We start from the raw sequence: 22,941 nt of genomic DNA, 5'->3' as shown, positions 1-22,941 counted from the left end.
TTTTATGCCGGTAGGTGTAGGAGGTCTCCTGAAATCCTTGATGAATGGTCACTGACCGTCGTGTCACTTCCCGCTTTCCCCAGTCAATGCTGTATGGGGGGGGGGGCATGAGTCTGTACTTTACAGCTGACCCTTGGGGTGTCTGCCTGAGGCGCAGCGGGACTCTGGTGGGGTCTTGATGGAGGGCTGATGAGCTGGGGGGCTGCGATTGAACAGCTTGTGCTGTTGGGTGTGGGAGCTCAGCACGGGCCTCTGCTCTGCGGTGTGTGTGCCATCATTCCTGCCTTTTCCCTACACACGTCAGACTTGACTGCATGTCATGTGACAGATGCAGCTCAGTGGGGATTGAGTTGCCGTCATAGCCTGGAGGGACGGGGCGGGGGACGGGCTCCCGATTGGATGCAGGAGCTCCAGCGATGTCGTGGAACCTGTGTCCCCCTACATGCGGAGTGACATTTGCTGTGCTTACTGTTTCCTGCTTCAGGCGATTCTCAGAGATGAGAGTGCCACCCCCGCCCCTCACTCCAGTTGGGACAGTTCTGGGAAGGACTCACATGGGCCAGGCCTATCCCAAACTCTCCCTGTGGCCCGCACGACAGGGAGCTGGTGGGGAGGCCAGCAGGGCGAGCACCTGCGCTGACTCGTCCTTGACATCCTCTTGCTCCGTCTCATTGGCGATTCTTCACAAAGCCCATCACCGACTTTCCATTTTCCTCCTTCTGTGTGTGGTTTCCGCCTTACAGCCACACGGCCAGCACGCGGTGCTTCCTTCTCACCGGGTGGGTAATTGCTGAGGGCTCGTCTCCTACAGAGCCCCACAGGAGTGCTAGGGTGCAGAGAAGCCCCCCGTAAGGGCTGACAGTCTGGTTAGGGAAGTGTAGCAGGAACGTAAAAGGTGGTGCTGTCAGGAAGCCGTGCTAACAGATGGCACAAGAATTCAGAAGGCAGCATACTTTGAGGATCACAAAACCCAGGTTGCGGTGCCAGGCCGGCGAGTGCATGCACCTGCCTGGGTTGGTGCCTGCCGCTCGGGAGCTGAGGGATGGAGAGGCTGTGTGCACTTGTCGGTCATGGTTCTCATCGGGAGCTTAGGGAGGGTCTGTGGGGGAGGGCGCACCCACAACAGGGCACTTAAGGACACCCTTTGATGTTTTTTTAATTTTTTTAACAGTGAAAAAACTTCAATTCTTTTAGATTTCTTATACTTTAAATTTTCACTTTAAAACCATTTCAGACTTGGACAAAGTTGCGGGAAGAGTACAGAGAATTCATATGCCCTTTCCCGATGTTCACGTAACCTCAGTGTGACCAGCACAGTGAGGAGAGTCAACGTAGATACTGTCGCATTTACTGACCTGTGGGCCTTACCAGGTTTAGCTCATGTTCCCGCTGATGTCCTTTCTGGATCAGGGCCCCGCGTTGCATTCAGTTGTCCTGACTCCTGAGCCCTCCCCCTGGGGACAGGTCCTCAGTCTCTGCCTCCTTTCTTCCATCTCTCAAGACCTTGACACTTTTTTTTTTTTAAATCTAAATTCAATTTAGCTAACCTATATTGTATTATTAGTTTCAGGAGTAGAAGCCAGTGATTCATCATTGCATAGGACACCCAGTGCTCATTCCATCGCGTACCCTCCTAATATCCATCGCCCAGTTACCCCATCCCCCACCCCCTCCCTTCCAGCAACCCTCACTTTGTTTCCTAGATTTAAGAGTCTTTCATGGTTTACCTCTCTCTCTGATTTTATCTTATTTTATTTTCCCTTCCCTTCTCCTGTGTTCATCTGTTTTGTTTCTTAAATTCCACATATGAGTGAAATCATATGATAATTGTCTTTCTCTGACTTATTTCGCTTAGAATAATACCCTCTAGTTCCATCCACGTTGTTGCAAATGGCAAGATTTCATTCTCTTTAATGGCTGCATAATATTCTCTTGTATGTATGGACCACATCTTCCTTATTCATTCATCTGTCGATGGACATCTGGGCTCTTCCCGTAGTTTGGCTGTTGTGGGCATTGCTGCTATAAACATTGGCGTGCAGGTGTCCCTTCTTTTCACTACATCTGTGTTTGGGGTAAATACCCAGTAGTGCAATTGCTGGGTCGTAGGGTAGCTCTATTTTCAGCTTTTTGAGGAACCTCCACACTGTTTTACAGAGCGGCTGCACCAGCCTGCATTCCCACCAACAGTGCATGAGGGCTCCCCTTTCTCCGCATCCTTACCAACATCTCTTGTTTCCTGACTTGTTAGTTTTAGCCATTCTGGCTGGCGGGAGGTGGTATCTCATGGTGGTTTTGATTTGAATTTCCCTGATGCCGAGTGATGGTGAGCACTTTTTCATGTAAGACCTTGACATTTTTGAAGACTCCTGGTCTGTTAGGTTGTGGACTGCCCCTGAGTTTGGGCTTCTCTGAGGTTACCTCATGATGAAATGTACGTTTTGCGTTTTTGTCAGGAATACCACGGAAGTGCCAGGCCGTCCTGGGCACGTCCTGTCCTGGGCGCGTGATGTGCTCCATGCTGTCTGGTGCTGTGAACCTTGATTACCGCGTTCAGGGGGCACCTGCCAGGTCCTGTCCTGACTGGTGTTTTTTTTGTTTTGTTTTTGTTTTTTTCCTTTGAGACTGTGTGAATACCCTGTTTTTCATTTTTTTCTCTACTAACCTTAGCAACCATGCCACTTCTTACCTGAAATAACTGTGATTATACCATTTGCCCAGTGACAGTTTTCTGACTTCATTATTCTTTCTACACTTATTAGAGAACTCGTGCAAGAAACAGCTCTTCTTTGTCCCTCATTTAGGTGCGAGTTCATGATACGTTTTTATCTGTGTGGACTCGGGCGTGTAGGCTGTTCTGTGTCACAGTCTGTCCCCATCCCTGTCAGTTTCATTGCCCACAGTGTTGCAGGCTTGGCCCCTGGGAGCCTCTGCAGGTTGGCTCCTCTCACGCTCAGGCCAGCGTGTATTCCAGACTCGCTGGTACTTTCCCTGTTCCCGTCTCTTCAAGGCACCCTGGTTGCTTCTGGGAAGTGGGATATAGAAGCCAGATACAGGTGCTGGGGGTCCACGTGTCGCCTCTGGACCCCAGGACTCCGTCTTGGCTCCAGTGGAGTGTCGGCTCCTGCGCAGCGCTGGTGGTGACTGTCTTCTCTGGAACACCAGAGCTTAGCTCCTACGTGGAGGCATTGAAGGAAGGGGTGGGCCACAGATGTGTGGTTCTCTTACTAAGTGTTCCTATTTGCTGTCCCTGTGTGAGTATAGGATATGTTTCTTTAGATCACAGCAGTGAGGATGTTTCTGAATTGTTGACGTGTTGTTTTGAGGCCAGGTTTGCAGCACTCTCGGCTCCTCCGTCCTTGTGGTCTGTGTTCAGAGTTCCCCTGATTGTCTTCACGGAGTGGTCTTATTTTGTGGTCTCTATGCAGCTCCGGGCTTTAAGCCCCTTCCACCCTCTTCCAGGGATGAGCATTGTGTCCTCCGGCTCCAGGGCCCTTGCTGCTCTGGTCTCCCGTGCAGCGATAGTTTTATCCCGGCGTTTCTACTGCTGCTTTATCCATTATTTGAGTTAAAACCCGAGGTTCCAGGGAGGTGAGGTTAAAGTTCATGCACAAAGAAGAGCCATGAAGGGCATTTGCTGGACCTCTTTGGTTTCCTTTTCCCTTTCTCCTTTCTCGGGAAGTGTCTGTGTTGTACAGAAGACGGCCTCGTCGTAACCTCTATGCTTTTATTGTGGACTTGATTTTGCAGCACGGGAAAGACTTTGAAGCCATTCAGAACAACATTGCCCTCAAGTACAAGAAGAAAGGCAAGCCCGCGAGCATGGTGAAGAACAAAGAGCAGGTCCGGCATTTCTACTACCGCACGTGGCACAAAATCACCAAGTACATTGACTTTGATAACGGTGAGTGTGTTCGGGCATGGTTGGCTGCTGAGCAGGAGCTGGTTTCCACAGACCCACAAGACACACCCTCAGGCACTGTTCTCAGCCAGCCACATGGCCAGGGATCTCCGCGCCTCCTGGCACTTTGGCTGGTGGCATGCCCAGCCACCGTCGGTTAAGCTGAATGGTGAAGATGCTGCGTGTGTTTCTAACAGCCCTGGGTGCCTGCGTGTCTAGGCCCTGGCTCGCTCTGGGCCTGTGTCCCCCACTGGGAGGGGAGGGCCCCGCAGTCCACCAGGAGAGGCGGGCCACGGGTGCTGGCTGGCCAGAATCGGACCCCTNCCCTTCCCCCCCCGGGGGGGGGGGGGCAGCTTTCTCAGGGCTCTTGTCTGTGTTTGAAGCCAGGCTCGAGTGGTCCCATGTTGGGCTCCACGTCTGGGTCAGGGCTCTGAGCAGCCTTTCCTACCCAGCCTGTTTGTCCCCAGGGGAGGTGCGCCACCTCCCATTTCCATGTGTCGCGCCTGCCCCTCCGTCGCCGCCTCACCTTTCTTGATGCTGCTCGTTTCTGCAGCTTCACTCACAGATTGGTCGCCCCGGACATTTACCTCTACTGACTTGGCTCGTTTCTGACACTCCTGTTACGACAGTCTAAGTTCTGATGAACGACAACTGTGGCGTCTGTGGTCTGGCACTCCCGCTTTGACTCTTTGCTGCCATGAGCCCTTGATGTCAGCCCCTGACGGATGGCCTCCAGTGTTTTCTGCGGGCTTGCTCTCGGCCCATTTGGGGAGTCTCGGCCAGGCGCATGCCAGCGCCCCCCAGGCGGACCCATCCAACTCTCCTCCCTGGATCTCCCGCGGGTCAGCATGCGGGACCTGGGGTTCCTCCTCTCACCTGAGAAAGGCCCAGGGAGCACTATTCAAGCAGTCTCCTTCTGTAAAGGGTCAGATGATAAATATTTTGGGCTCTGGGGTTTGCAGTCTATTGAAACTATTGCATTCTGCTGTCTTAACTCCTTTGTAGACAGAAGGTAAGCAGGTGTGTGTGTTGCTGGGTTCCAGAAACACTTCCTTCACGAAAAGGTCATGGGCTGCATTTGGCCTGTAAGTAGTTTGCAGAAGTCCTACCTCGCTGCCACTGTCTAGTGTGGGAGCCCTTGGGGCGGGTCACCCAAACTCCAGACGGTCACAGTTTTTACCTGACCGTGTCACCTGAACTTATTTCCCTCCGAATCTTTGTGGACATCTGTCACCAGTCAGAGTCTTGCTGGTTGTACCTCAAGGCTTTTCGGGTCTGTCCTCACTGCCTGGTCCCCTTTGGTCCTATTCCGGATCATTGCTGTTCTCCCACAGTCCGGTCCCACCGTTCCAAACCTGCCCCTCACATCATGAGATCCAGGGGACCCCCCTGCCTGAGCCCCTCCCGTGGCTCTGCTAAGTGCTGTCACGTGACCTGCGGGCTGGCAGGAGTGTGGTCTCCACCGTCCTGGTACCTGCACTGCCACCCCCGCCTGGTCAGCCTTCCTCAGCCTGCTCACTGTCCCACACTGAGCGCCTCTTGTTCTCCCAGAAGTCCCTCCCTGAATCCTTCCCTGCCCCTCCTGCTGCCCCTCCTGCTGCCTGAGCATGGCCAGCTCTGGGCCTGTGGCCAGATGAGGAAACCCAGGCGCAGCCGTGCAGCCCCTCACCCAGGCCCACCAAGACGGACAGTGGGGGAGCCGAGACTCCCCCTTCTTCCCAGACGCCCTCTGTGTCCTCAGCACAGTCCTTCACCGCTACCGTGAGCGCCAGCTTTCACGCCGCTTTGGGGTTTCTCTCTGTGCTTCCTGTTGAGTGTTCCTTTGTTGAGGGACGTCACTACAGGTGAATAAGTTTTACTTTTCCTTTTGGAAAAGGGTCACTTATGGTGGTTTTAAATAATGCGCTTGTGGACATCCCTGTTCACAGAGCACTTTTCTTCAGAAGCACTTTCTTCAGGTAAATCACACGATTGAGGTCAGTTTAGTTCTGTTTCGTCGTGACTGTGGTTGTCCTCTGCCAGGATTAGTGTCCGGCCCGCTGGCCTGGCCGTCTGCTGCTTTGCTGTGTTTCCCATCAGGCTCTGTCCTTGACCGAGGCGAGGAGGAGCACCTGGCCGGCGAGGACACCCCACCCGTGGCCAGTCCGTCTCCACACCGTGTGTAGTGCCTCCATTCTGCTGAGTTCAGGGCCCCACCGAGCTGCTCTGTGGCCAGCACAATGCTCTTGTTTCCATGAGTCCTTTCCAGGTCCTTTCCTGCTTGAACACCTCCACTGGCCACCTCGAGCGGTCCAAGGACACGTGTCTCAGTGTTTATGACACAGAGTGGGGGCAGCCTCGGGGGAGGGCTCAGCACCCCAAGCCAGTCAGTCCCTCCAGCTGCACAGGCCTCCAGTCCAGTTTGGCACCTTCATAGGGAAAGTAGATCTGGAAAGAACAGTGGGTCCAGCACCTTTGGACGCGTTTCTGTTGGTGTGGGTAGCTGTTCTTTCTGGAGACCCGTGGAGATGGGCTGCCGAGTGCCATGCTTTAGGGACCATCTCTAGGTCACGCTTGGCAGGTCTTTTGCTGGTACTGTGTAATTTGTTGGCTTTTGGGGTCTGTGTGGGCATCAACTGACTTGGCTCGTTTCTGACGCTCCTGTTACAACAGTCTTAAGTTCTGACGAACGACAACTGTGGCATCTGTGGTCTGGCACTCCCGCTGATTCTCGACCTCATCGTGAGTGTCTGGGTGTGTGGCGGCCAATCAGCCACGTTTCGTTCTTGACCAGAGTGTCACCATGGCGTCCGCATACCTGTGCTTAGTTGACTGTGCTTCTCAGATTGTAAGTTTATATGAAAACATCAACACTGGTCCACATCCTGTGACTTGAGAACATCCATGGTCTTCACAAACCCCTTCCCTGCCTTCCACGGTGGCCCATGTCCCCCCCGTCCTTTACCTGACCTGTGTGCTTCTTGGTGTCTCTTCATAGTGACCCCATGAGGGCGTGCAGGCAGCTTACTGGGTTACGCGTCTGCCTTCAGCTCAGGTCATGATCCTGGGGTCCTGGGATCGAGGTCCATGTCAGGCTTCCTGCTCGCCGGGGAGTGTGCTTGAGGATGCCCTCTGTCCCTCCCCCGACTCCCTGACCCCAGTACATAAATAAAAACAAAAAATAGTGACACTATGAGAAGAGTCTTCTTTCTGTTGAGCTGATGGTTCCGCCAAAGTTACTTTTTCTTTTTTAAAGATTTTATTCATTATTTGAGAGAGAGAGAGTGAGTGCGCACAAGCAGGGGGAGCGGCAGAGGCAGAGAGAGAAGCAGGCTCCCTGATGAGCTAGGAGCCCGATGTGGGGCTTGATCTCAGGACCCTGGGATGACAACCTGAGCCGAAGGCAGACGCTTCCCTGACTGAGCCATGCAGGTGCCCCTCCACCAAGGTCTCTGGCTGGTCCTGGTGATCTCTGCCAGGTGGTGGCAGCCATGTGAGCCTATTAAGCCCGAGGACCGCCTGCGCCTTTGTGGTGTGCTGGCATTTACCTCAGCGTTTGGTGCTGGCCAGCCGTCCTCCCCTCCTCAGCCCCTGGCAAGCTCGGGTCCACCTCACATGTCTGCGGATTTGCCTGTTCTGGACGTTTCATAGTAATAGTGTCGCACGGTGTGTGGCGTCTCCCTGAGCACCTGGTTTTCTCAGTTCATCCACTTCGTGGCAGGTGTTAGAACTCTGTTCCCTTGCGTGGCTCATCCCGTTCTGCTGTCTGTATGTTCCGTGCTTGCTTATCCGCTGCCGAGCGGGTCTCAAAGTGTCCTGAGCAGCAGTCCCCCCTGAGAGTCCCAACGAGGCCTCGGTCTTTCTCAGGAGAACCTTCAGGAGTGGTTGGCCTGATGTTTGCAGGGTCCCAGGCTCCTTGCAGCCTATGCGAGGTTCAGAACCTTCGGTTTAGATCATTCATTCACGATCTTATTTTCCATTTGCTAATGTGTTTGTTTTCCTTTCCTGCCTTTAATCACATGGCTCGAGTGTTAGGAGTTTGGAAGGGCTCTCTGAGGAGAAGCTGGAGAGAGCAGTTGTGAGGGCAGTGGAGGGACAGGCTGCCCGAGTCACTGCTCTGTGAGGTGGTGGGGACGGCACCAGACTGTGCTGGGCCTGGGCTAGCAGATCGCACTCAGGTTTGGCTTCGGGTAACATGGAACTCAAAGTGGTGCTGTGTTCAGCACAGAAGGATATGTTCTTTCCTGTCAAAGACTGCAGGTAGGTGGTCCGGGGCAGCCATCGGGGATGTGGTCTACCCTCTTTCTGTTCTGCCATCCCCGGCATGTTGCTCGAGTCCAGGACAGCTCCAGGCAGCAGGTGTGCAGGGAAGAAGGGTGGGCCAAAGGGACACATTCGTCCTGAGTCAGCCTTCAGTCATTTCGGGAGCTCACACCAAAGGCCAGGACTTAGTGGTGTGGCCCTGTCTAGCCGCAGGGCAGGCGGGGACGTGCGTGGATGCGTTGCTTCCCAAACAAAGTGGGTGTGTTGCTCAGAAGGAGGAGAGTGGGTATCGGTACTTGGCAATGGTTGGGGCTGCAGTTCTCCTCCGTCTGGCCCCCAGCCCCGGGCATTTGGTCAGTGACCAGAGATGGCGCGACACGTCCACTTCCTCGGTCCCGGGGCCCTGTGTGTGCAGAGACAGATGGTCTCACCCCGGCTCCTGTGCCTTCGTGGAAGCTGGCCACACTGATGCCCCAGTCTCTCATTCCGGGGGACACCACTCTGCCTGTGAGGACTCATTCCTAGCCCTGCCCCAGTTTCTTTGTCTAATTATTTCGAAAATTTAAAAAGCAGCCCCATGTTCCTGTGGACACCTCCCTCTGTTTCCTCCGGTGGGGGGGGGGGACCAGCGTGCTGTGATCAAAACTGTGAGCTGAGTGGTGTTAACGTCCCCCATGCCGGTCCTGTGCTGTGAGCTGGCCGAACGTGGCTTGCGTGTCTCCCCGTTGTAAGGCTCTCTCCTGTCTTCATCTTTCAGTGTTCTCCCGTGGGCTGAAGAAGTCGTCCCAGGAGCTGTATGGTCTGATCTGCTACGGCGAGCTGCGGAAGAAGGTCGGGGGCTGTGAGTATGGGGTGCTCGCGGCTTTGGGAGTGACACTCCTGTGTCCTTGTGGGCCCTCCCGGCAGGGCCTGCTCTCCTGTCACCATGGGATCTGTGACGCCAGGGCTGTTTTTCCTCCGACTCAAATCTTGAAGACAGTCCGGGGTGCGGTGGGTTGAAGAGCACCCCGGCCTCCATGTACCTGCACCTTCACTTAGACTTATGTGTTGTTGACACCGGTCATGTCACGCCACGCGCACTTTCTCTTGCTCGGCACCCTAGCAGGGCCCTGACGCTTCATCCTGTGTCCCTTGAGCTCAGGGACGTTGTCCTACCCGCCCCCATCCTGTTATCAGACAGGCACTGCAGTCTTACTGAGTCCCTGCCTGTGTTCCCAGCACACCCAATACGCAGGCCAGTCAGGCCAGTTGGGGCGCCGGTTGGGGCTGTGATCCTGCCTGTACCTGTGGCCCCCTCGCCTTTGGTCTTACATGATGCTGGTACTTGGAAGGGTCCAGGCCCCTTCCCATATGTCCCTCTGCTTGTCTCCTTATAACCGGGTTCCTATTAGACGTAGGGGTGCTCTGGCCTTCCAGGGGCCCTGAGCACCCAGTGGCCTATCTCTCCTCCCCGTGTGACAAGGGGCATCCTTGTCTCTACAGGTGCGACTGGCCACCCTCCCACAGCGGAAGGGTGCTCACCCACGGGGCCACTGCAGAGACCCAGTGAGACCATGCGAGAGGCTCGTGAGCCATCTCTTCCCTGGTCACCCAGCACACCCCCGCTCAGAGGGGTTGGGGGCGGGATGTGGAAATAGCAGAGGGACGGGGAGGATGGGTGTTTGTGGTTCGTGCACTGCTCTGCACACACCGGCCTAGAAACAGGCAAGAATCGGACAGGCAGCCTGGCTCCCTGAACCTGTCCTCCCTGTGGTCTGAGCACTTCTTTGCCACCCACTGGCTTGTCCTGGAGCGCTCCCGGGCGTGGTGCAGTGTGGGGCATCAGCTGCTCTCAGCCACTGCTGTGATGGCCCCTCCTGTGTCCCTGCCACGTCCAGATCTCAGCCCGTGCTCCCCCAGCCCTTCTGAGTCCTTTCGAGGCTGGCCTGGCTCCCTAACCTTGGGTGGCTTGCCGTCGCACCTGGGGCAGTGCTGGCACCCCAGCCCCGGGGGCCTCTGTGCTTGGACCTCTGCCCCTCTTCCTGCCACCGTGCAGCTCAGCTGACCCCATCCTGCGGGTGACCTCTCCCTGGTCCCTCTTGGTGCAGCCGCACGTCACGTGCACACACCCCTGAGGCCCCACCTGAACTCTTAGTGCCCGAAGCTGCCTCCAAGCCCTCCACCCCCGTGGGGCTTCTCCACCTGAGCCCCGCCTGCTCCTCACCCATGGATCCACTCACTGGAACACTGCTGTGTCATGTTGTGAATCTTTGTAGGGAAGGGACGAGCATCGAGGCGCACCCTCCTGCAGGGTGCCATGTGTGCTGCAGCCTTTCGCGACTGCTTGTGGGTAGCCTTTTCTGGGCCGTGCAGAAACTGTGGTCCGGCATGCTCTTCCTAACGAGGTCTCTAGACACATGTGAGTCCTGAAATGGTGGACATCGAGTGTCTGCTGTGTCGCTGCAACTTGGACACATGCTCTGTGAGTCCAGCATCAGGGCCGCTGCTGCGCCAGGTCGTGTCCCCGGAGCTGAGGAGGCTCTGTGCTAATGAGAACAAGTGTCCGTATAAGCCTCCTTGGCCGTTTGGTGGCAGGTTTGTCCCCAGGACTCTTAGACTCAGAGCTTGTTCCTCCAGCTGCAGCTGCCTGGTGGTGAGACGGGGTGTGGGGAGACACCAGCCGTCTCCAGTCCTCACCTGTGTGTTCGGGTGGCTTTTCTCTGAAGGCTGGTTCCTTGGATGGTGCCCGTCGCGTGACCCTAACCCTCTAGGAGCAGTGTCTCCACCTCCCCGGCCTTCTGTCTGTCTGTCCAGCTGGCCAGGCGCAGGACCGACAGGCTCTTCCCTCCCCTTTTGCCCGTTACTTTCTGCTTACCCTTTGATCTCTGCTCACATATGCCCACGGACCCCCAGGACAGGCTGGCCTCCGGGCTCCACGCTTGGCCCCGCAGACCCTGCCTTCCTGTGGGAATCCCTGCCGCGCTTCTCACTGCACGTGCTGTGACACGTGCACCTCTGGGGCAGGGCCGCGCCAGGTCCCCGGTCAGCGAGCGAGGCTGTGCGCCTGCCTCTTCCCCTTCTGTCCGAGGCCCTTCTCTGTCTGGACCGCTCCCCTGCAGCCTGCGGGACTTGCCTTGCTGTTTCTCGTCACACGTGTCACGTGTGGCCACAAAGTCTCTCTGTGGTTGTTCGTCTGTAAAGCTGTATGGTGTCTTCATTCTAGAAAGGTGTTTTTGCGGGATGTAGAGCTCTGATTTGACAGTTTTTTTCTTCTCTAAAGATGTTCCCCCGTCTCTGGCCTGCACAGTTTCTGGGCAGAGGCCGTTGGCCGTGGAAGGAATGCATTACTTTTCTGCTTTAAGGATTTTGTCCTTGTCTTGGTTTGCGGCCTGGCTCTGTTTGTGGCTTGTCGTTTCTTCTCCCAAAAGTATAGAAGATTTTAAAGAATTTTGCGATGACCCCCAAACACCCACACCTACGAGGTTACTCAACTTTCTTGGACATCCGAGTTTTTTTTCCTCGCGCATCTTGAGGATAGCAACAACCCTGGGAGGGGGCAGAGGAACGTGGAGTCTGCACTAGTGAACACACAGGGTCTTGGTTTGTTCTTCCCCCACCCTGGGAGCCCGGGGATCCAGAGCAGACCTCGGCAGGCCCACAAATACCCTGAGCCCAGCAGGAGAAGCATGCATGCTGGTGACCCTGAGGAGAGTCTCTGAGCTCTGCGGTGAGGGAGGGGTGGGCTCGGGGTGGTGGGGGTCTGGGGGGGAGGGATCAGCTCTGCGGAGGCAGGTAGTGGTTCCCCTGAGAAAGTCTGGGTGAATGGAGAGGACGCATAGGTGGGGACAGCGCCCTCAGCCCAGGCTTTGCGGGAGAGCTGCCGCTAATTGAGAGGTTGTGCTCTGGAAGACCGTGGATCTTCTGTAACGGAGGGAGCTGGAACGCCTGCTTCCTACGTCGAAGCTCGTTATCTGATAGCGATTCTGTTCCTGAGAGCTTCGTGGTCACGTTTATCTGCTTTTCCATTTAAAGGTATGGACGACAAGAATGCGACGAAGCTGAATGAGCTCATCCAGGCCGGGTAAGTGGGGCTTGCCATGTGGAGTGCTGCTGTTGCCTTGGGACACTCGCGGGCTTCTCTGAAGCCCAGCACTGGAGGCTCGTGGTTTTATTCCCTTTTCTCACTGAGGTCCATAAGGTGCCGACCTCCCCAGGGTTCAAGCGGATCGCCGCCCAGAGCCCTGGGGGGGCAGGGGAACTGCGCCTGAGCTGCTCCCGTCTTTCCCGCGGGTCCCCTGGTGGGATGGCAGCACTGACAGCGCCTCACGTTCCCGCCCCGTCCCCACCTGCGTGCAGGCTGGGAGTGCCTTCTCCTCTGGCAGAACGGGCCCTCGCTCCCACCTTCCTGGTGCCCTTCTGGTCCCGTTCCTGCGCTGCGCCCGCCGAGGCTCTGCGCCCCTTGAGGCGAGGCTGGGTCTGACGCTGTCTGCCCTCAAGGCTCTTCCGCTTGCTCCGCCCACATCACAGTGACCGTTTCTGCGGCAGAGGTGGCATGTGGAGGCTGCCTCGTGCCCCATTCTTCCATCATCCCAGTGGAGCTTTGGTTCGCCCGCTGGCCCCCATTTCAGTTGGCCTTTGAGGCCTCCTTTGCTCTGTCAGCCTCACTAGTTGGTCCCCGACCTCCTGCCAGGTGTCTAATTCTGGGCGGCTCTCCAGCCCCGTAACCAGCCGCTCTTCTCTTCCCACACCCCTCTTGGGACCGTCCTAATGCTGCACTTAGCTTCCCGCCCTTCTGTGCTCCCCTTGGGCTGTGTGAACGCTCCCCAGGGCCTCTGTTACCTTTTCTGGGTGAGGGATCCCAGATCTAACTTGTCCCCCATTTCTGCGCCTCAATTTATAAATCCCGTGATGTCATAGACCTCTCCTGTGTCCCAGCTGGAAGCCTCTAGCAGCTCTTCCTGGGACGGCCCCCCGACCTCACACTCTCAGGGTCCCTCTTGGCCACCTCTTGGTCCTCTCCCCCATCAGCCCTCTGCCTCTCATAGCTGCTTTAGCTGGTCCCCCGGCCACGCTGCTGCACTGCCCGGAAGCCTTCCCCCCCAGCGTGGCCCTCATTGACGGCTGCCACGTCCCTCCCGCTCGCCCCACCGGAGCTCATATACTTCCCCTAGATCTCAGTAGCTTGTCTTAGATGGACCCACCTCCCCCCTCCCCTCCCCCGGGCCCCTCCTGGTCGAAGGCTAGTTGTCCCCCGAAAGTCTTCACTGGCTTCTGCATCTGCAGGACGTGGCCTTCTTGCAGCTCTGGTCACTTTTCTCCCTCAGCCTGGTGCTGGATGGCCCACACGCCCCCGGCCCTCAGCTGTGAGCTACCGACAGCTGGGGCTGGCTGTGTGGTTTCTGTTCTGGCTTCGGCTCAGCGTCTTTCCTTACACGTGCTCCTGTTGGGTTCCCGGGGGTTTATTTCTGTGAACGGCCCCCGTTTGGAACCAGGTGTGGTAGTAACTAGGATGCGTGTATCAGTGCTATGTGAAAAGAGCAGTGATTCGCCCCAGGCAGCCTTCGCCACTGGTGTCTTTGGGCATGTGGAGCCTCCTGGAGGTGTGTGGACAGGCTGAAGAGCAAGTGACCTCTTGTCACCGCACCCACCCCCCCTTTCACCTGTTGCAGCCTCGGCGTCTTGCCTTCTTCCCACCCTCACACAGGGCCTGCGGCTTTTGGGTAGACGCCGAGTTTGTGGGCTCTCTGGGGAAACTTCATAGAGAAGGCAGAGGGTCCTAGGCGGAAGTGGATTCTGGCATTCGCATCTGCCCCGCCAGCGGGAGAGCGGCCCCATGAGGCAGAGCGCTCTCCCTGGATGCAATTTGGGGGAGTCTCCTTCCCCTTTTATTTCACTTGCCCCAAACTTGTTGGCTGAACCCATATTCCTGGTTCTTTGTGTTCAAGGACGTCAGGGACTGGTATGATGGAAAAACCGTGAGTTTGCTTGGCTTTGTGTTAGTCTCGTTGCAAGAGGCAGCACAGAGAGGAGGTGGCCTCCTGGGTTTCTGGAAGGACGTGTGGGTCTGCCTCCCAGTTGAGCCAGTGTGGGGAAGGCGTGTTGATAAGTGTGAAAGTGGCCTGAGGGTCGGCTGTAGGGGCTGCTGGAGATTGGAGAGGCCCTGAGCTGGGGGTCAAAGGGATGAGTAAGCTCCCACACAGCGCTGAGTCCCCGTGGTCTCAGCGAGGAGCCATCACAGTAAAGCCCGGAGGCGACGTGACCATTAGGGTGGTTCTGAAAAAGCAAGGATCCAGGAGGAGCGCCTACGCCTCCTGCTTGCTTTGAATATTTAGTACCGTGGTATTGGGGTACGATAGGAGCAGTGGTTGGGTGACTACGTGGAGGGTGAGAGAGAACGTTCCCGGGCCGCATTCCCCACAGTTTGTGTAGATGCCCGGCCTGCAAGGAGGGGAGCATAACTCCTCTCTCCCTCAGCGGCGGGCTGCGCACAGGGACTTCGGAAGAGGGCCGCGTAGGGACATAGGAAGGCGCCAGGCAGACGTGACCTCAGCCCTACGGCATCAGAGTCGAGGCCGGCAGTGGGCGGCCAGGTCGAGAGCGTGGGGAGGCGTCTTTTCTCTGGACAGGAACCCGCAACCGTGGGGTTGCAGCCAGAGTCACATCGCAGTTCCTTCCCTGGCTGCCCCGGAGTGTGACAGCCTTGTGGGAGAGCTCACAGGGCCTGTGTGCCTGCTCCCCAGACCCCCCCGATCAAGAAGGGGAATAAGTGTTACCATTTGTGCCACCCGCGTGGCTCAGGGTAAGGAGGAGGGCACGCAGAAGTGGTAATCGTTTTTCACAACTGTGGGTGGAGAGGTCTCAGAGCATTGTCCGCAGAGGTGTTTGCAAACAGCGGGAGTGCAGTGTAAGTGTGTAACTCACCCTCTGTAAGTGTGCGCGGCCTCTGACCCCACGGTCCCACTTCTGGGAAGCCATTAGGCCAATGGTGAGGCGCCCTTGTAAAGGTGTACATCCCAGCATTACTCATGCTGGCGAGGGGCGGCACAGAGAGAAGCCCGGTTCCTGGCGGGGTGTGGGTGCTCTGTTCTTATTTTTGGAAGTGAGACGGTGTGCGTGCGTGTGGCCGCGTGGCCGCAGCAGGGCTCAGTGCGTAGCTCCCACCTCACACCAGGGCTGTCTGCGTGGTAGCAGGCGTGTGGGGCACCCCTGTTCTTCACACCTGTCTTCCGTTACTTGAGTATCTCACAAGTGTGCTTTTGTCCTGTTACAGGAGGGAAGTTCCATGCTGTGGGGGGGTATTCTTTTTTTATTAGCTTTAAGCTGCTGTGACCACGTTTGCCCTGTGGGGCTTTATTTATGAAAATGCATTTATCTCTGTTTCTGGCAGCAGAAATATAACACTTGTGGCTTAAGTCTTGGGGCCTCATGATGAGTGGATGCTGTCGTTGCTGGGTGGCAAAATTGTGTCGGAGCCCTTGGAGGGTTGTGGGTTGAGGGAGCCCCCCCCCGCCCAGTGCTGGCCCTGAGACTGCAGGGGTCAGGGACAGTTAGGAGCCGGCTCCAGCACAGAGCTCGTGAGGCCCTGGGCTCGAGGAGTCTCCTGCACAGAGGCCAGGTGCCCTTGGCTCCGGCTTCTCTGCTCCTTCCTCCAGGCCCCATCCTGTCTGTCATGGGGGGGGGGGGCTCGGGAGAGCCACCAAGATGCAGCCATGTGGCAGGCTGCACGCCCCGCTGGGACTAGGGTTTCTGACTGCCGTTGCCGTCCACTGCCCCGCCTGGGACAGTCTCTCCCTTCCCCGGGTGTCGGTCCCTTCCTCGTCCCCCGGCCCTGAGCCTCCATGGAGTCTGCATGTCATGTGTCCTTCACGTGTGACTGGGCAGCCCGGCGCTCTCTCCGGTGCTGTGGGCACTTACCTGTCAGGCCCCGCACTAGGCCGTAGCTCCGGTGGGGCTGGGGGCTGGGCACCGGGGCTTGGCCAGTCGGGGTCTCCAGGGAGCCCTTCACAGATCCTAGGCGGAGAAGCACGGGGACGCCATGTGCTGCCAGCTCCTGTGTCTGCTTTGACGGAACTCGTCTGTGTCCGCGAAGCGAGATAGCCACTTTCTCAGTCTTTTAGAAAAGTTAATCATGGAAAAGTTCGAGTGTCAGAAAGGCTGAAACAGCAGTTATCAGCCGCTGTCTCCCTTCACCTGGATTCACTGCTGGAGGAGCCGCCAGAGTTCGTGCTCCCGCGCACCACTTCTGGGTGGTCGCAGAGGGCGGTCCCATGTGCGCGCGTGTGCGTGCCATGTTGTGCTTTAACTTCCCTCTCTCCCCTGCTCGACCGTGGGCTTGTCTGGGGTCCGTGGTACGGGCCGCTCTCCATCAGCGGGTTTTGAGCAGTGCTTTCAGCACATACGTGTGCACGGCAGGAGAAAACATGAACGACGGTAGAACAGTGTCCTGTGTCTGCTGTTACAGGCTCCTGCAGGGTAGTGTCCCTGCCCTGGGAGTCCCCGTGCTATCCCGACTCGTTCCCTCCTCCCCAGCACTCTCTGCATACATGCCTTTTCCAGAATGTCACCCATAGGGCATCACCCAGCAGACAGCCTTTACACATGGCCTTTTGCTTCCTGTTCCGAATTTGAGGAGGTGCGTGATGCAGATATGGCTGTCCCGTCACCCCCAGACTCCCTCGTGCTGCCCCTTCTCAGGCCCTGCCCACGCCCAGCCGCGGCAGCCCCCCTGCTGCTCTGCACACCCTGCCTCTCCCAGAATGCCGTCCTCGTGGGTCACACTGTGTGTGTCCTCCTGAGATTGGCGACTTCTGCATAGTGCTGTACACGTGAGATCTGTCCCTGGGGTCTGTAGCTCATGCCTCGTCCTGCAGGGTAGCGTCCTTGCTGCAGTCCTTCCGTGTCTGTGTATCCGGCCCCCAGGGAGGAGCACAGGCAGTTCACGGAAGGAGCCGCTCTAAACCTTCGCCTCCAGGTGTTCGTTCCGTGTCACCCGGCCAGATCTGCAGGTGAGCGTGTATCAGCTTCATAGCGAGCTGCCTGTGGCTTTCCAGGGAGAGTCCCAGTCACTGCCCACACTCTCCACCCTGGCCGCTTATTCTGTTTTGAGCCGCCCTTGTGGGTGGGAAGTGGTATCTCCTGGTGGTGTCGGTCTGCACTTCCCTGGTGACTGGCCACACTGAGCATCTTTCTTGTGCTTGTCGCCCATTTGTCTGTCTCTGGTGACCAGCCTGCTCAGATCGTGTGCCTGTTCCCTTATCGCTGAGTTGAGAACGTTCTTGTGCTGTAGACACAAGGCTTTTGTCGGAGAGGTGATTGTCAGCGTTTCCTCCTGGTCTCTGGCTTGTCCCGCTTTCCTAGTGCCTGTCGCTGGGTGGAGGTGCTCAGTCCTGCTGGGGCCTCATCTGCCGTCTGCCTTCACGGGCCGTGCTTCAGCGTCAGCTCCGGGAACTGTTAGCTCGCAGTCACGGTGCTGTTCCGCGTCTCCTTGTGCAAGTTCAGGGTTTGCTATTTCCGTCTGGGATCTACGATGAGCAGTGCATGCTGCGGTTCCCTTTTGTGGCCTGTGGGCATCTGTTGAAAGCACTGTCCTTCGTCCGCTGCTGCTTCTGCACCCGCGTGTGAAGCCAGCGGGCTGTGCTGTGTGCCTCCGTCCCCGGGTTTCCCTCCTGTTCCACTGACGGGTGTGTCTGGGTTTCCAGCAGCACAGCCAGTGGCCCATAAACGTGAGGCGGGGGGGGGGAGTCAGTGCAGTGCCCGTGGAAGACGGCTCCTTTATTTAAGGCCGTGGAGTACCGACCGAGCTGACGTCCCGTCCGTCCTTCTCATGCAGACCTTTCTCCGTGAACTGTGAACTCCTTTTGTTGTAGAGCTGTGGGACTCAGGAGCAGACAGACCGAGGGGAGCCCTGAGGTCACCTCTCACTGTGACGGTCACAGGCCAGAAGCACAGAGTTAGCACATGCTTACTGGGCTCGTCACGTGACTTCGCAGAAAGGAAAAAAGAAATCTCATAGCAGAAAGGAAAGCCAGACTCCCATGCACATAGAGGAACTAGCCTGTTGCCTATTTTGTCAAAGCAGCAATAGTGGGGGGGTGTTGCGTGGAGTCCTCTGTGTGACCCTCGGTTAGAGGTCAAAGTGTGAGCCTTCTGTGTGCGCTGGGGGCACCTGGCCTGGTGGTCCTGCCACGGCTCAGCTCCAGGGCGGGCTTGAGGACAGGGGGCACGGACCACATCCGGGACTGTGGCCACGCCCACGAGGCCTTCTCTCCGTAAGTGTGAGCAGGGCTTTCCCTCGGCAGGCTCTAGCCTCAGGACACTCATAGGACTTCCATTTGAGAGAAAAGAAAAGGGATTGTGATCTCAGGATGTTTTCTGGTCATACAAAAGGGGCTGCTCAATTTCACTTAAAAAAAAAAAAAACCCAAAAAAAGGAAGTCACAAAAGAGCAGTTTAACGGTAAATGTAATTATCGCAAACACAGGTGCCCCGTGGTGCGGCCTGGGCTCCCCCCACCCCCCGGCTCTGTGTTGTTGGTTTGGTGCAGATACAACAAGAAGTGATGGGCAGAGAGGCCCCCCAGCCCTAGAGCTGTTGCCGGAGACCTGCTGGGACCGAGTCCACCTTTCGCACATCCACGCAGCACTTAGCTGCCTCTGTTTCCCCGGGGTCCGGGTGACAACGTCTCGAGTGTTTGCTTGCAGTAGAGCAAGGTACACGTCCATGCAGACTCCATCCTCTGAGCCACGCCGCCTGACATAGTGGTGGGGAACGGGCTTCTTGGGCTCAGCCTGCCTACACCTCAGCACCGCTCATGGTGCCCATGTCTGATTTCCGGCACAGAAGGGGCTCAGCCGGTACTCGGGTGGGTGCGTGGAGGGGCCACTGCCATGGAGGCGTTGGTGCTGGAATCCTGTGAGATGGGCTCCCTCAGCCTAGTTCTTCCCCGCATCGCACCTCCCTCTTGGCCTTCTAAACGCCCTTCGGGGGCCACGGTGAAATCCACTGTCTAGGGGGAGCGCTATCTCCCTTCCAAGGAGGCGGGGTGTGCGGCTTTTTCTCCTCAGAGGTGGAAGCTGTGTCTGGGACGGCCCGAGGCTGGCTGGCTCCTCCAGGACGTGCACGCGCCCAGGGCTTGGATGGCGCCCGGGGCTGGTGCCCACTGCAGACTGTTGTGGGCACTGTGCTCTCCAGTTTTAGGCAGTGGTGTTTCAGACTGATGTTTCCTGCAGCCCTGTGATGTCTTCAACAAACGTCCAGTGGTACAGACCCCAACCTTCACACAAGGAGACCCCAGCCACCCTGTCCTCGCTCACCTCCAGAAGTAACCATGGACACAAATGTCATGTGTGTCTCTGAATTCCCCTCTAAGGGAATTTATGTGCATAAACATACTGATGCAAATTTAAACATGTACAGATAGAATTATATTGTTTTTTTCACAAGCTTGGTATCGTACCACGTGCATTCTGTAACTTTTTCACTGAGGTTTTCTTTTTTTTCTTTTTTTTTTTTTTTAAAGATTTTATTGATTTATTTGACAGAGATAGAGACAGTCAGTGAGAGAGGGGAACACAAGCAGGGGGAGTGGGAGAGGAAGAAGCAGGCTCCCAGGAGGAGTCCGACGTGGGGCTCGATCCCGGAACGCCGGGATCACGCCCTGAGCCGAAGGCAGACGCTTAACCGCTGTGCCACCCAGGCACCGCTGTGCCACCCAGGCGCCCCTCACTGAGGTTTTCTTAGAAACAAAATGGCCAGGACAGAGCAGCTCTCTACTGGAGGGGTCACAGCATTCAAAAAGTGGGTTAAAACAGAGTCATAAAAGCAATATGCAATATACTAGACCCTTTTAGAGGATATAAATTTCTGTTGTTCACTAGCCACTGGGGAGTTGGCCAGAGCTTTTCCTATGACTTCTCGGGGTTCCGCGGTGATTTTGTACCCAAAGCGCTAGCCTGGCTGCACCGTTCCTGACTTCCTGCTCGAAGCAGTCCCTTGGGGTCCCCCAGTGTTCCAGAGTTCTTGACTTCACTGTCGTGTTTTGACACAGCCAACCTTTCTTGAGTGTATCCAGAGCTTCGCGAGTGTGTTTTTGAAAGGAGCTCTCTTTCTAGTGTTCTGTTCATCAGATACAGGGAAATTCTTTAGTTTGTGTCATTCTAACATCACTTAAGTTCTGGCCATGGTGGCGTTCACACAGCGTTCTCCCCAGCTGTGGCAGATTCGGGGCCTGCCTGAGGTCCGTTCCGAGAGCTTGAGGGAGGGGCACCCTGTGTCTGTGGGCTGTGATGGCTCCTAGTCCCTTGGGCTCTGCTGCTGTGGCTGGCAGAGGGACCACAGAGCATTGCTGACTGGCAGTAGTGGCTGCCTCGAGGAGGGCTCAGACCTTCTGCTCTCGAGGGACCCCGAGGAGGAGGAGAGAGGGGCGTGCAGGTGACGTCTGCCGGGGCTCCTGCACAGTGGGCTTTCCAGGGGATGGACCATAGCTGGTGCTGTGCCACCTTCCAGGCCGGGGGGCGGGCATGCTCCTGTGAACGGCAGGTGGCCTCTTTGCAGTGGGAGGCATGGGCGGGAAGATAGTGGGACCTCCGGAATCATGGTGAGGTCTCCCCGTGTGCAGCGGCCTGGGACCCCAGGAGCTTCGTGAGGACGCTCAGCCAGGGCCCTCATCTGTCCAAGCTCTCACTGGCCCTTCCGTATGTGCTAGTTGGGGGGCGGCCGTTCAGTTAGAGGCCTCACTGGTTCCCTACAACCCTTTGCAGGGCCACCACCGTGCGCTACAAAGGGAGAAACCTGCGGATCAAGGCACCCATGTGCCGTGCGCTGAAGAAGCTCTGTGACCCAGAAGGTAGGTGACCACGGATGTGGGGCTGCTCCCTGTGGCAATGAGCAGGCCGGGCTAGAGGTGTTCTCTCCCAGTGGCTCTGAGTCTGTTTCATCCGCTCCTGCCCAGGGGCAGCACCTGGACTCGAAACTCTGGGTCACAGCAGTGTGTCCCCTTAGGAAATCAAGTTTAGCTCAGAAGCCACAGCCTGTTCAAAGTGTTCGCCAGTGTCACCAACAGGTCTCGCGTGGCCTCTTTTGGCCTGGTCCGTGGCTCTGGCTTGCAGATGCACACGTGGCCATGTTGGCATCCCTTCTTCAGAGCATGGATCTTTGCGGGCTTCTCTGCTGGCCTTGCTTTCACTCACAGGGCTGTCTGCCCAGAGCTCCTCGTCGGTTCTATTAGTCGTGCAGCCAAGCACGTGGCGTTTTGCAACGAGGTTCATGTGTGCCAGGCTCTCACGGCCCCTTCTTGTCACAGGCTTGAGCGACGAAGAGGACCAGAAGCCAGTGCGCCTGCCCCTGAAGGTCCCAGTTGAGCTGCAGCCAAGGAACAACCATGCCTGGGCCCGCGTGCAGAGCCTGGCCCAGAACCCGAGGCTCAGGTAATGTGGCCTTTGGCATCTCGGGGGAGAGGTGTGGCTCCCCCAGGGCGCCGATACCACATTGGGGAGGGGGGCAGGGACGCACTGTCATGGCGGCTGAGCCTCAGACCTGGGGGTCCTGGGAGTGTCGAGCTGGAGTTCCATGCCTGGCAGGTGCTCTCGGGCCAAGCACAGGAGACAAAAAGATGTCCTGGTTAGCAGGTTGATGGCGACAGATTCTTTCCTTCGTCTTCCCCCTCAAGACCCCTCCCACTGCTGTCTTACCACCTCCCTAAAGATCTGTGCCTGACGTAGACACAGGGCACCACTGTGAGTGCGGACTGTTTTTCATTTAGACTTTAGACCTGTTTTTTGGTTGAGATAAAATTCTTATAACCTGCAATTAACTGTTAGTCATTTTAAGGTGTCCTACTCGGGGCACTGAGTACCTTCACACGGCGTTGTAGGATTTTCCCTGCTATCTGGCTCCAGAACAGTCATTACCCTAAAGTCTTGTACCCACTACACCTTCACTCCCCACCCCCCAGCCTCCGCCGCCGGTCGGATGTGCCGGTTGTTCACAGTTCTCGTAGAGGGAACGGTGCTGCTTGCGGTCTGCTGTCTGGCCGCGCTCGCGGCGCTCGCCGAGCTTGACGGTTCGTCCGTGTCAGGACTTCTTGCTTCCACATGGATTTAAATTCTCTTGGCGTTCAGGCTGGTGGGGCCCACCTTCCTGGACCCAAAGTGTGCTAATAGAATAGGGTGGTGGGTTGTGCCATGGTCTGTATCCCGGGGGAGATCTAGTATGACCTGTAAAGGGCACATGGGGGCTCTCTTTTTTTCTTACAGTTTCACATGAATCTGTAGTTCTCTCAATTTAAAGGGCTAATTTTTAGGAAAAGGAGTCAGTGGCCCTGCGGGGGCACCGTGCCTCCAGCCCCTCCTTTGATGTCCCTTCACAGTCCGTGGCCTCATCTCGTCTTGCCACCACAGCCTCGCATTCCTCAGAAGGTTCCCTCCCCGTGTAACAGCGCCTTGTCCTGCCTGTGGTTTCTCTGTAGGATGATTGTGGAGCTCCACCGGAAGGTCTCCAGCCTCATTGAGTTCTTGAAACAGAAGTGGGCGCTGCATGAAGTGCGGATTGTATCCTTTTCCTGCTAACGCGGCCTCGCCCATACTCTGCAGCACCTGCTGCCTGAGGATGCGGTCTCACGTCTCCGTCCTGAGAGTGCAGAGGGCCCCGTGGGGGGTGTAGAACGGGAACTAAACCACAGTCCCGCGTCTTCTGGGGTTCGTGTGCAAGCCCCTTCCTACTGTCTTCTCTGCACGTGGCCACCATCTGGCCTCCGTGGCAGGGTTGGGGGGCGCGCAGAGCATCACTGCCAGCAGGTTGAGTAAAACAAGGAAGGACACGGC

At 56.8% G+C, this 22,941-nt stretch overlaps 1 protein-coding gene across 1 annotated transcript in view; it reads left to right on the top strand.

Annotated features, from left to right (window-relative positions):
- Nucleotides 1-22,941, top strand: part of CRAMP1 (cramped chromatin regulator homolog 1) — a 56,331-nt gene that overhangs the window by 14,310 nt on the left and 19,080 nt on the right. Inside the window, exons 4-9 of the mRNA XM_034669592.1 lie at nucleotides 3,751-3,904; nucleotides 8,901-8,984; nucleotides 12,155-12,203; nucleotides 20,881-20,966; nucleotides 21,423-21,546; nucleotides 22,587-22,668. Of these exons, the coding sequence (XP_034525483.1) occupies nucleotides 3,751-3,904; nucleotides 8,901-8,984; nucleotides 12,155-12,203; nucleotides 20,881-20,966; nucleotides 21,423-21,546; nucleotides 22,587-22,668 (579 nt within the window). The remainder of the gene's footprint in view (nucleotides 1-3,750; nucleotides 3,905-8,900; nucleotides 8,985-12,154; nucleotides 12,204-20,880; nucleotides 20,967-21,422; nucleotides 21,547-22,586; nucleotides 22,669-22,941) is intronic.

Source organism: Ailuropoda melanoleuca, chromosome 10 (genome assembly GCF_002007445.2).
Source record: "Ailuropoda melanoleuca isolate Jingjing chromosome 10, ASM200744v2, whole genome shotgun sequence".
NCBI classification, from domain to species: domain Eukaryota; kingdom Metazoa; phylum Chordata; class Mammalia; order Carnivora; family Ursidae; genus Ailuropoda; species Ailuropoda melanoleuca.
Note: the sequence above shows the minus strand (reverse complement) of the source record. Positions and strands in the feature narration are given on the sequence as shown.